This window comes from Meriones unguiculatus, chromosome 16 (assembly GCF_030254825.1).
Source record: "Meriones unguiculatus strain TT.TT164.6M chromosome 16, Bangor_MerUng_6.1, whole genome shotgun sequence".
NCBI classification, from domain to species: Eukaryota; Metazoa; Chordata; class Mammalia; order Rodentia; family Muridae; genus Meriones; species Meriones unguiculatus.
In genome coordinates, this window is record NC_083363.1 from 27,827,980 (window position 1) to 27,842,675 (window position 14,696).

At 38.0% G+C, this 14,696-nt stretch overlaps 1 protein-coding gene across 2 annotated transcripts in view; it reads left to right on the top strand.

Annotated features, from left to right (window-relative positions):
• The window catches only part of Septin10 (septin 10), an 87,257-nt gene that overhangs the window by 58,864 nt on the left and 13,697 nt on the right, over window positions 1-14,696 (top strand). The window contains exon 10 of one of the 2 annotated variants that reach the window (XM_021651787.2): window positions 681-1,559. The exons of the other annotated variant lie outside the window; for it this stretch is intronic. Coding sequence (XP_021507462.1) covers window positions 681-696 — 16 coding nt within the window. The 3' untranslated portion in view covers window positions 697-1,559. Of the gene's footprint in view, window positions 1-680; window positions 1,560-14,696 lie in introns of those variants that run through there. 2 annotated transcript variants of the gene reach the window in all.

Here is a 14,696-nt window from a genome sequence, read left to right on the forward strand (position 1 = left end):
ATGTTTTAAATTAAAAAGCTTTTTACTTTCTTCATTGTAGTCTAGTGCAACAAAATAAGATTTCCAAGTTTTCCCATATATCTCCCCAATAAAAGTTGTCATTCCACTCTCCTTGAGAGTCATGCTATCACCTACAGAGTCAGACAAACCCTTAGATTCTTTTTTCTTTCTTCCTTTGTACCCTAACACTTGGGGTTGAGTCTACGACTTCCCTTATGGTAGGCAGCACTCTTACTGCTGAGTTACAGTGCATGCTTATTTTCTTTTTCAAGACAGGGAGTCTTACATTCTAGGGTGGCTTCAGATTCTTTATGAAGCAGCTGAGACCAACTTGTTCACAGTCCTCTACATCCAAGTGCTGGGGTTACAGATGTATGCCCCCACACATGGTCGAGTTTATATAGTTTATACATTTATTGTGCTAAAGACTCTAACCCAGGGCTTTATGCATGCTTTACTAGCTGAGCTACATCCTCTCCCCAGATAAGAGCTCAGGACTCATCCTTAAGACAGTATAGCTTGATATTTGTTTTTCTTTTTCAAAGTCCCATAGCTAAGTATCATGTTTGTGCTGTCTATTTGTTCTTTCTATAAAAGCTTTGTGAAATTAATGCTTTTGATAATTTTTGCTTCCTCTTTTTTTTTTAATTGTTCCATTCAAAAGAATTTTTTCTTTCCAGCTCCAATTTTATTTAACACAAGAGTTCCAGAGCACAGATGGTCATCACAGTCAAAAGTCATTTGTATGCTTTGAGCTTTTGCTCTTTTTGCCTTATCACTAATTCAATTATCTAGCAAAGGGCTAAAGCTACTCACACTTGTAGAAAAATATTTTCACATGTAAGGCTGAACTTTCAGCTAAAGTTCATATTTCTTACACGTTTACTGTTGTTAGGAATCTGTAAGTTGCTCTTTGGTTGGATCTTGGTCTACTTTCCTGCTGCCAAATGTTACTTTACTGTGTGTTTAATGGCAAAGGTTTATTGCCATTGAAATTACAGAGCTCCTTCATATTATGAATATCAGATTGCATTTTTATTCACACATGAACCTATTTTTTTGCTGTATACTAAACAGAGAACACTGGAGGCATATACCTTGGAATGTATTACAGAGTTAAAGCTAACATCAATAGTAGAAAATTTTAAAATTTAATACAATAAGCTAACTTGTGATAATCTGAGATTCCGTGTCAAACAATGTAACCTTTTATGCTTCAATGTGCCTTGTTGTGTATTGCTGTGATAAAATATGTTTAGAAGTTAAAACATACATTTGAAACTGAATTATCATATTATTTTTCTTAAGATGTCATGTATTTTTTTTAATGCTGTCTTTCAGGGACTAAGAAAGTTGAAAAAATAAGAAAGTTGAAAATTTTATTAGAACATCTGAATTTAAAACTTGATATTTCATATTTCAGGAGATATTTGCATTCAGTGCCTTAGTCCTAGAATATTTTACTGTTTTATCTTTTATATCGTTTATAGGTATATGTGTTTTCATTCTTTTGTATTTTAATATTCTGTATTCTGAATAAAATTGATATTCTTGACAAATCTTATGTATTTTTAAATGTGTTTAAATTCCTTTAATTTTTAGTTTTTAATTAACAAATAATTTATACTTTGATGTGGTAGAATATATTTCATTACTTTTCCTACAATGTATGATGATCAAATCAGGATAATTGTCATACTCATCAACTAAATAGCCATTTTCTATTGAGAACACTCAGAATCTTCTCTACTATTAAAACTACATTTTTTATCAGCCATAGTTACTGTACTGGGTGGAATAGTAGAAAATTTTCATCTTTTCCAACTTCACCCCTGCACCTATAGTTTCCATCCCCATCCCCCATCCCTTCCCAGCCTCTACTAATGACTGTTCTCCCCTTGCTCTTCTGAGAGAGGACATGCAGTGTTTGTGTCTCTGTGCTTGACTTAGGATGCCCTTTTGTCCCACCTTAATAATGCAGGTGATAAGATTTCATTCTTACGACTGAATAGCTTTCCACTGTGTATATCTGTACTGCATTGTTCTTTCTCTTCATCCATTAATAGGCTCCTAGGCTAATGCCATACCTAGAGTGTTGCATTAAACATGGAATGCTACATTAAACGTGGAATACAAATGTCTCTTTGATATACTGATTTCATTTCTACTGGCAGATTATAATATAGTTCTATTTCTGTTGTTTTTAGGAAATTGTCTCCATAATGATCAAACTCACTTATATTTTCATCAGTAGCATGTGAAAGTTACTCTTTCTTTACAGTCTCACCAACATTTACTATTGATTTATTTGATGCTTATGATTGTAAACTAGCTATGTCCTTATTAGCATTTTTTGTTTATTTTTAATGATCACTATTCTTACTGGAATGAGATCTTGTTGTAATTATGAGTCAATTTTATATGCTTTCTGGTCATTTATATTGCTTTTGAGGTCTATTCATTTTGTTTGCCCATCTCATAATTACATATATTACATACATACTATATATAGTGTTTAGTGGTTATGGCCTCTGGTAGGTTAGTCCATTTTTGAATAAATAGTTTATAATACTGTCATTTGTTCTATAGTTTGCTTATATCTGTTTTCTATGCTCTGTTGGAGCTTTTTAGCTTGGCATAATCCTATTTGTTCATTTTTACTTTTGTTGCCTGTGCTTTTGGCATATTATCGAAGTAGTCTTTGCTCAGACTAATGCCCTGAATCCCATATAATTTCTTCAAGTGGTTTCATGGTTTCAGGTTAAGTCATTTTCCATTTTTTTAGTTGTTTTATTGTTAGGAAAGCACACCAGCCAAAAAACAGGCAGCCACACAGAGTTGGAGAAGTCCGAGTTCACCATGGTGCCCGTGCATGCTAGCCTTCTGAGTAGTGGGCTGCAGCTGCAGTTCTTAGGTTTTTAGGCTCAACAGTGTTATTATTGTCCATTTGAATCTGCCCTCATGCCTGAGGGCCATGGCAGGATTCTCTGTAGCATTTCTAAGGGAAGAGGAGCTGATAAAGTTAAAGTAGCTACTTTGTAAGTGTGTTTTCTTAAGATAAGGACAAGGGGAATTTAGCTGAGCCAAGCATACATGTATAGTGATGGAGCCTAGTTTTTTTTCTTCATTGGATGTGCATTTTTCCCAGCACTATTAAAAAAACAACTTACCTGTGGGGGTGTGGAGAGCACATGCCATAGTGAACATAGAGATGACAGGACAGCTTAAGGAAGCCAGTTCTCTATCCTTTTATGTTTGTCCCAGAGATCTAACTCAGGCTGTCAAGCTTGGTGACAAGCACCTCTCCCCCCACCCTCCAGTGCCATCTGTTTGCCCTGAGAGCCATTGTTTGAAGAGGCAGTCCCTTCTCCAATGGATATTCTTGTTGCTGTTGTAAAAAAAAAAAAAAAGTCAGTTATCTATAATGACCTGAATTATTTTAGTTTCTTTATTCTGCCCCAATAATCTGTTTTTCTTTTTTAACTTTTAACTTTATTTAGTTGCTCACTTTACATCTCAGTTGTAGTACCCATCTTTCTCTTCTTCTAGTCCCACCCTCCCTCCTCCTCTCATACCCCTCAGGAAAGAGACCCCCCCACCCCACCCCTGCCACTAACCTACCCCAGCACTTCAAGTTACATCAAGACTGAGCACATTCTCTTCCTTGGTGGCCTGGGAAAGCAGCCCCACCAGAAGGAAGTGATCAAAAAGCATGCAACAGAGTCCATGTCAGAAACGCCCGACTCCCCTTACTAGGGTACCCACAAGAAGACCAAGTTGCCCATCAATTATATATATGTAGGGGGACTAGATCTGGTCCAACCATGGTCCTTGGTTGTGGGTCCCCCTGGGGCCAGGTTCGTTGGCTCAGTTGGCCTTCTTATAAAACTGTCCACTTGAAAATCTTTTATTCTTCTCCCAATTGTACCACAGGACTCCCTGCACTCCACCCAATCTTTGGCTGTGAGTCTCAGCATCTGTTTAAATCCTTTGCTGGGTGGAGCCTCTCAGAAGACAGCTGTGCTAGGCTCCAATCTGGTTTAGCTTTAGTAAGTAAAACCTATCAAGAAAATCATCCATTTCCTTTAGGTTTTCCAGTTTTGTGGCATACAGGCTTTTGAAGTAATGATCTTTGGGTTTCCTCAGGGTCTGTTGTTATGTCTCCCTTTCATTTATGATTTTATTAATTTGGATACTGTCTCTCTGCCTTATAGTTAGTTTGGCTAGGGGTTTGTCTATCTTGTTGATTTTTTTCAAAGAACCAGCTCTTGGTATCATTGCTCCTTTGTATTGTTCTCTTTGTTTTTAAGTTATTAATTTCAGCCCTGAGTTTGCTTATCTCCTGTCATCTACTCCTCTTGGGTGTGCTTTTAAATTGCTAGTAGGAGAACTCTGTAATTTCTTTATGAAGGCACTTAGTGCTATGAAGTATCCCCTTAGCACTGCTTTTATTGTGTTCCACAAGTTTGGGTATGTTGTGCCTTCATTTTCATTAAAATCTAGTAAGTTTTAAATTTATTTCTTTATTTCTTCCCTGACCCAATGGTCATTAAGTAGAGAGTTGTTCAGTTTCCTTGATTTGTAGGCTTTCTGTTGTTACTGTTGTTTTTGAGGTCCAGTTTTAACTCATTTGGTCTGATGGGATACATGGAGTTATTTCTTTTCTTTTTTTAATATAAGTTTTTACTTATTACAATTTATTAACTTTGTATCCCAGCTGTAGTTCCACCCTCATTCCCTCCCAATCCCATCCTCCCTCCTTCCCTCCCTCCCTCATTTTCTCCCATGCCCCTTCCCCAGTCCACTGATAGTGGAGGACCTCCTCCCCTTCCATCTGCTTCTAGTCTATCAGGTCTCATCAAGAGTTATTTCAACCTCTTGTATTTCAATCTCTTGTATTTGTTGAGGCTTGCTTTGTGTCTGAGTATGTGGTCAATTTTGGAGAAGGTTCTGTGAGGTGCTGAGAAGAATGTATATTCTTTTGTGTTTAGGTGAAATGTTCTGTAGATATGTTAGGTCCATTTGATTCATGATATACATTAGTTTCATCATTTCTCCTTTTAGTTTCTGTCTCGATTATTTGTCCAGTGGTGAGAGTGGTGGTTGAAGTCTCTGACTATTTATGTATGGAGTTTGATGTGTGATTTATACTTTAGTAATGTTTCTTTTGTGAATGTGGGTGCCCTCGTATTTAGGCCATAAATATTCAGAATATCTCTGAGATGTCACCTTGGTGTAAAGTATCTTTCCCCATCTCTTTTGATAAAGTTTGGTTGAAAGTCTCTTTTATTGGATATGAGAATGGCTACTTCAGCTTGCTTCTTGGGCTTATTTGCTTGGAAAACCTTTTTCTAGCCCTTTACTCAGAAGTAATATCTATTTTTATTGCCGAGGTGTATTTCTGTATCCTCTTTTCTCATTGATTCTGTTAACCTTTGTCTTTTATTGGGGAATTGATGCCATTGATTTTGACAGATACTAATGACCAGTGGTTGTTATTTCCTGTTATTTTGATGATGTTGTTTGTAGAGTGTATGTATGGTCTTGTGTATGCACGTGCTTCCCTTTTGGTTTTGCTGATGTGGGGCTGTTTATTTCCTGTGTTTTCCCAGGTATAATTAGCCTCCGTGGGTTGGAGTAATTTTCTTCTAGTATCTTCTGTAGGGCTGGATTTGTGTAGGTACTGTTTAAATTTGTTTTTGTTGTGGAATATCTTGTTTTTCTCCCTTTATGGTGACTAAAAGTTTTGCTGGGTACAGTAGTCAGGGCTGACATCTATGGTCTTTTAGTGTCTGTAAGATATATGCTCAGACCCTTCTGGCTTTTAGAGTTTCTGGTGAGAAGTCAGGTTTAATTCTGATAGGTTTGTCTATATGTGACTTGGCCTTTTTCCCGTCTAGCTTTTAATATTCTTTCTTAGTTCTGTATATTTAGTATTTTGATTATAATGTGGTGGGAGGATTTTCTTTTCTGATCCAGTATATTTGGTGATCTGTAAGCTTCTTGTATGTTTATAGGCATCTCTTTCTTTAGGTTGGGGAAGTTTTCTTCTATGCTTTTGTTGAAAATATTTTTTGAGTGTTGTAGCTGGAAGTCTTTTTCTATACCTATTATTCATAGTTTTGATCTTCTCATAGTGTACCAGATTTCTTGGATGTTTTGTGTCAGGAACTTTTTAGATTTAACATTTTCTTTGATGTATCAATTTCTTCAATTGTATTTTCTATATCTGAGATTCTCTCTTCCATCTCTTGTATTCTGTTGGTGATGCTTGTGTCTGTAGTTTATGTTCGCTTCCCTAGGTTTTCTATCTCCAGGATTGCCTCAGATTGTGTTTTCTTTATTGTTTCTACTTTCAGGCCTTGAACAGTTTTATTCATTTTCTTATTTGATATGTATTTTTCTACGTTTCTTTAAGGGATTTATTAAATTCCTTCACCCGTTTGATTGTATTTTCTTGTATTTCTTTGAGGGATTAGTTTCCTTCTTTAAAGTCTGTCATTTTCAAAACCTCAGATTTAAAATCGTTTTCTTGCACTTCAGGTATGATAATATCTCCAGAGCTTGCTGTGGATTGGGTTTCTGATGGTGCATACAAGGAGTTTGGAGGGGAGGGATAAGGGGAGGAAATGATGTTAAAACAGTATTCATATGTGAATTTTTCATAAACAAGAACTTTAAAAAAAAGAAATATAAAAAAGTTCATGAACAATCAAAGTAGGTTTTATTCCAGAGATGTGGAGATGGTTCAATGTATATAAATCAGTAAGTGTAATCTGCCACATACATAAACTCAGATACATACAGCATGTTTATACCATGTGATGTACAAAAGGCCTTTGGCATTCACTCATGATACAAGTACTGGAGACTCTAGGATGCAAAAGACATATTTTCTATGTTATAAAGGCTACACATAAAAACTCCACAACCACCAACACGGTAAACAGAAAAACTTGAAACATTTAAGTTTTAATAAGGTAAAAGAAGCCAATTATTAGAGATTGGTTTATTCAGTGATTTACTTAAAGCACTTTATGTACTGCCTGTTTGCCAAGCATGACTTCACTTTCTGCCTGGGACAGAATGACCTGAAAAATTGCCATTGGCCTGACAACCTCCTGACTGTCATATATGCTTCTGTAAAATCTGCTTGTTTGCCTGCCCTATCTTTTGGTTTTAGAATTTAAAATGGGACTATAAACTAGACACAGCATTAGAGCCCTTTCAGGAGCATCTTGGCTGTGGTCTAGCAGTGACATTTCCTTTCTTCCTCTCTCATTGATATGGGAGTACTTACTCCAGAAAGATTCCTGGAGCATGTTTCCACTACATAGGACAAGACCTTTTTTTTCCCCCACTACTGTTCAACGCCTGAAGTCTTAGCTAGAGCAATCAGACAAAAGAAGAAGATAAAAGAATACAAATGGGAAAGGAAGAAGTCAAAGTATCCTTATTTGCTGGTGATTTGATTCTAAACATAAAAGGTCTTAAACGTTCCACCAGAAAATGCCCACAGCTGATAAACATTTTCAACAATATGCAAGAGTACAAAATTAACACACAAAACTCTGGCCTATCAATGTACATGACAAATACACTATGAAAGAAACCAGGAAGACAGTCCTGTTCACAATAGGCTTAAAATATAAAGAATGCCCTGGAATAAACTTAGCAGGAAGTGAAATGTTTGTACAATGATAACTTTAAAACACCAAAGAAGGAGAGTGAAACACTAGAGGATGGAAAGACCTGAATTTGCAGTTGGACAAAATTAAGGTTGCCCAATGGTCATACTTCCTAAAGCAACTTAGATTTCATTGCAGTCCCAGTCAGCATTGCAACTCCATTTTCACAGGCATAGAAAACGCAGCCCAAATATCTATATGGAAACAAAATCATAGATAGCCAATAGAATTTTGAGCAGTAAGAATATTTCTGGAGGTATTAGCATACCTGACTTTAATTTTACTACATAACCATAGTAAAGAAAAACAGTACAATACCATCAGAAAAACAGACACATAGATATTAATCTATGTAATTACAACTACCTGCTCTTTGAAGGTTGCCAAAAGTGTACACTGGATAAGAGGCAGCCTGCTCAGCAAATGGTGCTGGATCCACAGTAGATAGCCATGTGTAGAAAGAAGAATGAAATTTGATCCTTGTCTCTAGCTGCACAAACATCAACTCCAAATTGATTAAAGCCACAACATAAAACCTGAAACTCTGAAACTGCTTGAAGGAAAAGGAGTTTGATACGAGATACATAGGTAAGATCTTTTTAAATATAGCCAACAAATGACAGATAGTACTTCATGAAGTTAAGAAGATGCTGTGCAGCAAAGGAAACTATCTAATGAAGAGGCAACCTGTAGGTGAGCCTGTTCATCTGACAGAAGATTAATATCTTTACAATAGAAAGAAGTTAAGAAACTGAACGTCAACCTTTAAAACAACCCAATCAGAAATGTTCTCTGGAGCTGAATAGAGTTCACAGAGAACTATTACTGCTAATAACAACCTTAAATTCAGCATCCTTAGCCACTGGGTAAATGCAAATTCAAACTACTTTGCTATTCTATCTCATCCAATTCAGAATGGCTATTATAAAAAAATGTAAGTACAGGCCAGGCCTGGTGGACACTTATGATGCAGAGGCAGGAAGATCCTTGCCAGTCTGCTCTACAGAGCAAGTTCCAGAACAGCCAGGACTATAATGGCCTTGTCTCATCCCCTCCTCCCCCTCAAATAGTAATGATAACAGATCTGGCCATATTGCAGGATCCATTATGTCATTCAGTATGAAAGCTGGAAATAGAACTATCATATGCCCCAGATATATTATTCCCTGGCATATATCAAAAAGACTGTATCTTCTAAGTGAGATACTTGATCATAGATATTCATTGCTCCTCTACTTACAATAGTTAGGAAATAAAATTAGCCTAGATAGCCATTAACAGATAATGTGAAGATGTAAAGAATGATGAAGTTTTCAGGTGTCTTGGCCACTGTTCTATTTCTGTGAAGAGACACCATGACCAAAGCAACTCTTATAAAGTATTTAATTGGGCGTTTGTTTAGGGTTTCAGAGTTTTAGTCTATTATTATTGGATGAAGCATGGCAGCAGGCAGGTGCTAGAGCTGAGAGCTATGAGCAGAAGAGGAGAGACAGAAAAAGACAGACAGACTAGGCTTAGCATGGGTGTTTGAAACCTCAAAGCCTACCTCCAGAGACATACTTTCTCCAACAAGGTCACACCTCCTATTTTTTTTCTAATCCTTTCAAATAATTCCATTCCCTGGTGACCAGTCATTCAAATATATGATTCTATGGGGACTATTCTCATTGAAATTACCACAGTAGGTACATGGATAAAACTGAAAAAAGAAAAACAAAATCAAAAACAAAAAAACCAAACAAGCTAGTGACTGAGGCCACCAAGATCTAAAGAGATAAATGCCTCATGATTTTCTTATTTGATTTTCTTAGCTTTGATTCTTTAGTTGTATAAGAAACTGGAAAGGGGCCATTGGGGAGAATGTGTTAAGAAAAGGGAACCAGTAGTACATAAGAGATACAAAAGTACAGAAAGGGAGCAGTGTGGGTGGAAAGGTCCAATCAAGGATGGGAGTAAGGCATAGGAGAGATGACAGGGCAGGGAGGGAAGTTTAACCAAAATCATTTATTTAAAAGAAACACTCATGAAAATCCATAATAAAAGTAGTGCTAAGAAGAAAGTTAATAGCACTAAGTACCTTCAAGAAGAAATTTGAGACATCTCATTCAAGCAACTTAATGGCTCACCTAAAAGCCCTAGAAAAAAAAAGAAGCAGACACAACAAAAAGGAGTAGATGGCTGGAGATAATCAAACTGAGAGCTGAAATCAATAAATTAGAAACAAAACAATTCAAAGAATCAATGAAACCAAGAGTTGGTTCTTTGAGAAAATCAACAAGATAGACAAACCCTTAGCCAAACTAACTAAAAGGCAGAGAGACACTATGCAAATTAACAAAATCAGAAATGAAAAGGGGGACATAACAACAGACTCTGGGGAAATCCAAACAATCATTAGGACTTACTTCAAAAGTCAATATGCCATAAAATTTGAAAATCTAAATGAAATGGACAATTTTCTTGATCGATTCCACTTACCAAAGCTGAATCAAGACCCTATATTCCCCAAGGATATAGAAGCAGTCATCAAAAATCTCCCATCCAAAAAGAGCCCAGGACCAGATGGCTTCAGCGCAGAATTCTACCCAGACCTTCAAAGAAGAGCTAACTGCAATTCTCTTCAAACTATTCTACAAAATAGATGCAGAAGGAACATTACCAAACTCATTCTTTGAAGCCACAGTCACCTTGGTACCTAAACCTCACAAAGACCCAACAAAGAAAGAGAATTTCAGACTAATCTCCCTTATGAACATTGATGCAAAAATACTCAACAAAATACTCACAAACCGAATACAAGAACACATCAAAGATATCATCCACTATGACCAAGTAAGCTTCATCCCAGGTATGCAGGGGTGGTTCAATATATGGAAATCCATCAATGTGATCCACCGTATTAAGAAACTGAAAGAAAAAAAAAACCCACACATGATAATCTCCTTAGATGCTGAAAAAGCATTTGACAAAATCCAACATCCATTCATGTTTAAAGTATTGGAGAGATCAGGGAAACAAGGCACATATCTAAACATAGTAAAGGCAATATATAGCAAGCCTATAGCCAACATCAAACTAAATGGAGAGAAACTTAAAGCAATCCCACTGAAATCAAGGACAAGGCAAGGCTGCCTACTCTCTCCATATCTCTTCAACATAGTTCTGCAAGTCCTGGCTAGAGCAATAAGACAATTGAAGGAGATCAAGGAAATATAAATCAGAAAGGAAGAAGTCAAAGTATCACTATTTGCAGATGATATGATAGTATGCTTGAGTGACCCCAAAAATTCTACCAGAGAACTCCTTTAGGTGGTAAACACCTTCAGCAAAGAGGCTGGATACAAAAGTAACTAAAAAAAAAAAAAAATAGTAGCCCTCCTGTATACAAAAGACAAAAGGGCTGAGAAAGAAATTAGGGAAAGAACACCCTTCACAATAGCCACAAAAGACATAAAGTACCTTGGTGTGATCCTAACCAAGCAAGTTAAAGACTTGTATGAAAAAAAGAATTAGAAGAAGATATAAGAAGATGGAAAGATCTCCCATGCTCATGGGAGGATTAACATAGTAAAATGGACATCTTACCAAAAGCAATCTACAGATTAAATCAGTTCTCATCAAATTACCAACACAATTCTCTACAGATCTTGAAAGAAAAATTCTCAACTTCATATGGAATAACAAGAAACCCAGAATTGCTAAAACAATCCTGTGCAATAAAAGATCTTCTGAGATATCTCCATCCCTGATCTCAAGCTGTACTATAGAGCAACAGTAATAAAAACTGCATGGTACTGGCATAGAAATGGAATGGTGGATCAATGGAACCGAATAGAAGACCCTGAAATAAACCCACACACTTATGGACACCTGATTTTTGACAAAGAGGCCAAAACCATGCAATGGAAAAAAACACAGCATCTTCAACAAACGGTGATGGTCTATCTGGATGTCTACATGTAGAAAAATGCAAATAGATCCATACTTATCACCCTGCACAAAATTAAAGTCCAAGTGGATCAAAGATCTCAACATAAAACCAGACACATTAAATTGTTTAGAAGAAAAAGTCTGGAAGAGCCTTGACCTCGTTGGCACAGGAGACAACTTCCTGAACAGAACTCCAACAGCACAGGCTCTAAGAACAACAATCAATAAATGGGACCTCATGAAACTGAAAAGCTTCTTTAAAGCAAAGGACACTGTCATCAAAACAAAATGACTGCCTACAGATGGGGAAAGAATCTTCACCAACCCTATATCTGACAGAGGGCTAATATCCAGATTATATAAAGAACTCAAGTTAAACAGCAACAAATCACGTAATCCAATTAAAAAATGGGGCACAGAACTAAACAGAGAATTCTCTGTAGAGGAATATCGAATGGCAGAGAAACACTTAAAGAAATGTTCAACCTCCTTAGGGAGGTTGCAAATCAAAACGACCCTGAGATTTCACCTTACACCCATCAGAATGGCTAAGATGAATAACTCAAGTGACAACACATGCTGGAGAGGATGTGGACAAAGGGGAACCCTCCTCCACTGCTGGTGGGAATGTAAACTTATACAACCTTTTTGGAAATCAATCTGGCACTTTCTCAGACAATTAGGAATAGTGCTACCTCAAGACCCAGCTATACCACTCCTAGGCATATATCCAAAAGACGCTCAAGTATACAATAAGGACATTTGCTCAATCATGTTTGTAGCACCTTTATTTGTAATAGCCAGAAGCTGGAAACAGCCCAGATGCACCTCAGTTGAGGAATGGATACAGAAATTGTGTTACATCTACAGAATGGAATATTATTCAGCAATAAAAAACAAGGAAATCATGAAATTTGTAGGTAAATGGTGGCAACTGGAAAAGGTCACTCTGAGTGAGGTATTCCAGAAGCAGAAAAACACACAGAGTATATACTCATAAGTGGATACTAGACATACAATATAGGATAAACATACCAAAATCTGTACACCTAAGGAAGCTAATCAGGAAGGAGGACTCTGGCTAAGATCCTCAATCTCCATTCAGAAAGGCAAAGTGGATGGACGTCGGAGGAGGGAGAAAACGGAACAGGACAGGAGCCTACCACAGAGAGCCTCTGAAAGGCTCTACCCTGCAGGGTATTGAGGCAGATGCTGAGATTCATAGCCAAACTTTGGGCAGAGTACAAGGAGTCTTATTAAAGAAGTGGAGATAGTAAGAGCTGGAGAGGACAGGAGCTGGAAAAGGACAGTGACAGATCCTAAAAGTCTGGGCACAGGGGTCTTTTCTGAAATTGATACTCCAGCCAAGGACCACTCATAGAGATGGCCTGGAACCCCTGCTCAGAGATAGCCTATGGCAGTTCAGTATCCAAGTGGCCTCCATAGTAATGGGGACAGGGACTGTCTCTGACATGAACTGATTGGCCTGTTCTTTGATCACCTCCCCCTGAGAGGGGAGCAACCTTACCAGGCCAGAGAAGAAGACAATGCAGCCACTCCTGATGAGACCTAATAGACTGGGATCAGAGGGAAGGGGAGGAGGACCTCCCTTTTCAGTGGACTGGGAGAGGGACATCGGTGTGGAAGAGGAAGGGTGGGATTGGGAGGGGAGGAGGGAGGGAGGTACAGGGGGAATACAAAGTGAATAAACTGTAATTAATAAAAATAATAATTTAAAAAAAGAAAAGAAAATCTACTCCTTTATAAAGCAACTAAAAATATCAGTTAAAAAAATAGAAGGGAGATATCCTGTGTGGCTGAATAATGCTGTTTCCAGAACCTACTGCTGAGCAAGCAAAATTCCCAGTCCTGGGTATGGGGTTCTTGCTTAGGAATAACAACTTGTAAGAACAAGTCAGAGAGGCCCAGGAAAATACAGGCTACTGACATTGTGCTTGCTCACCAGAAGTAGGTGATAAAAATCCTATAGCAAGGAGCACCATACACCTGGTTACAAGATACAGAGAAAGCCAAGGGGATGGCAAATGATTGCTTTCCTCCCTTGGCAGCTGTGGAAGCAACTTCTGATAATGTGAAGGATAACCTCGGAGGAGGATTTCATATCAGACCCAGCTCAAATTCTCAGAGTCCTGTGCTTGAGCTTGTGTTCAGCAACAAGCTGAGCAGGGACTTATTTCAACCTCAGTGAAGGGAGCAAGGGAAGTGACAATGAACTGTGACAAGGGCAGTATTGTATTTTCTTGGATGCCCCTGATCAGCAACCTGAAGGGAGGTTTCTTATGCCTGCCACTGGGGTTTTTGTTAGATATTCTGATGCAAATGCCAGTCAGGTTTCCCTTGTCTTCTGAGGACAGGCTTTTCCCAAGGGGCCAGAAGGGCAGCAGCAGTTGGCACTCACGTACCCGAAATATCTTCCCATAGCCCTACTCTGTGTTTTGTAGTGTGGTTTTCTGAATCCAAAGCAGTAACTCCATACTTAAAACAGTTTGGAGACATAAACATAATAACATCATAGGAATACCCCACCTCTTAGGAATTCCTGAAGCGTTATATAAGATCAGATCAGATCTGTCTGTTTATCTTATCTTTTGATTTTTCTTTGTTTTTAAAAGAAAAATCTCAGATCTGTGAGAACACTGGAGGAGACAGAAGTTAGGCTTGTTGCCTTGCAAAGGGACTTGAGATCATGTTCAGTGTAAGATTCTCTACCCCGACCTCCAGGTAAAAGAGAACTCTGATGCAAGGTTGAAGGCTTGCTGAAGATAGGAAACCTATAGGCCTGCAAAGCTGTTACCTCCAGACAAGCCTCTGGCTGTTCCAGGATTGCCTGTTGGCAAGCACCAATGCATCCTAACCCCACCCCTAAACCTCAAGGCTGCCATACTGCTTGGGGGACCTCAGTTCACTGTGTTGGCCACTGAGGTCTTAATGATAGGGAGGAAACCCCAGTATGTGGGTGTGGCGAGTGCTTGGTCTGCTAGTGACACCAATTCTTCTGCAGTTGGCCATATCATTTGTTGCCCCAGGCTTTCCATGGAGTAGAGAGCCACATACTGT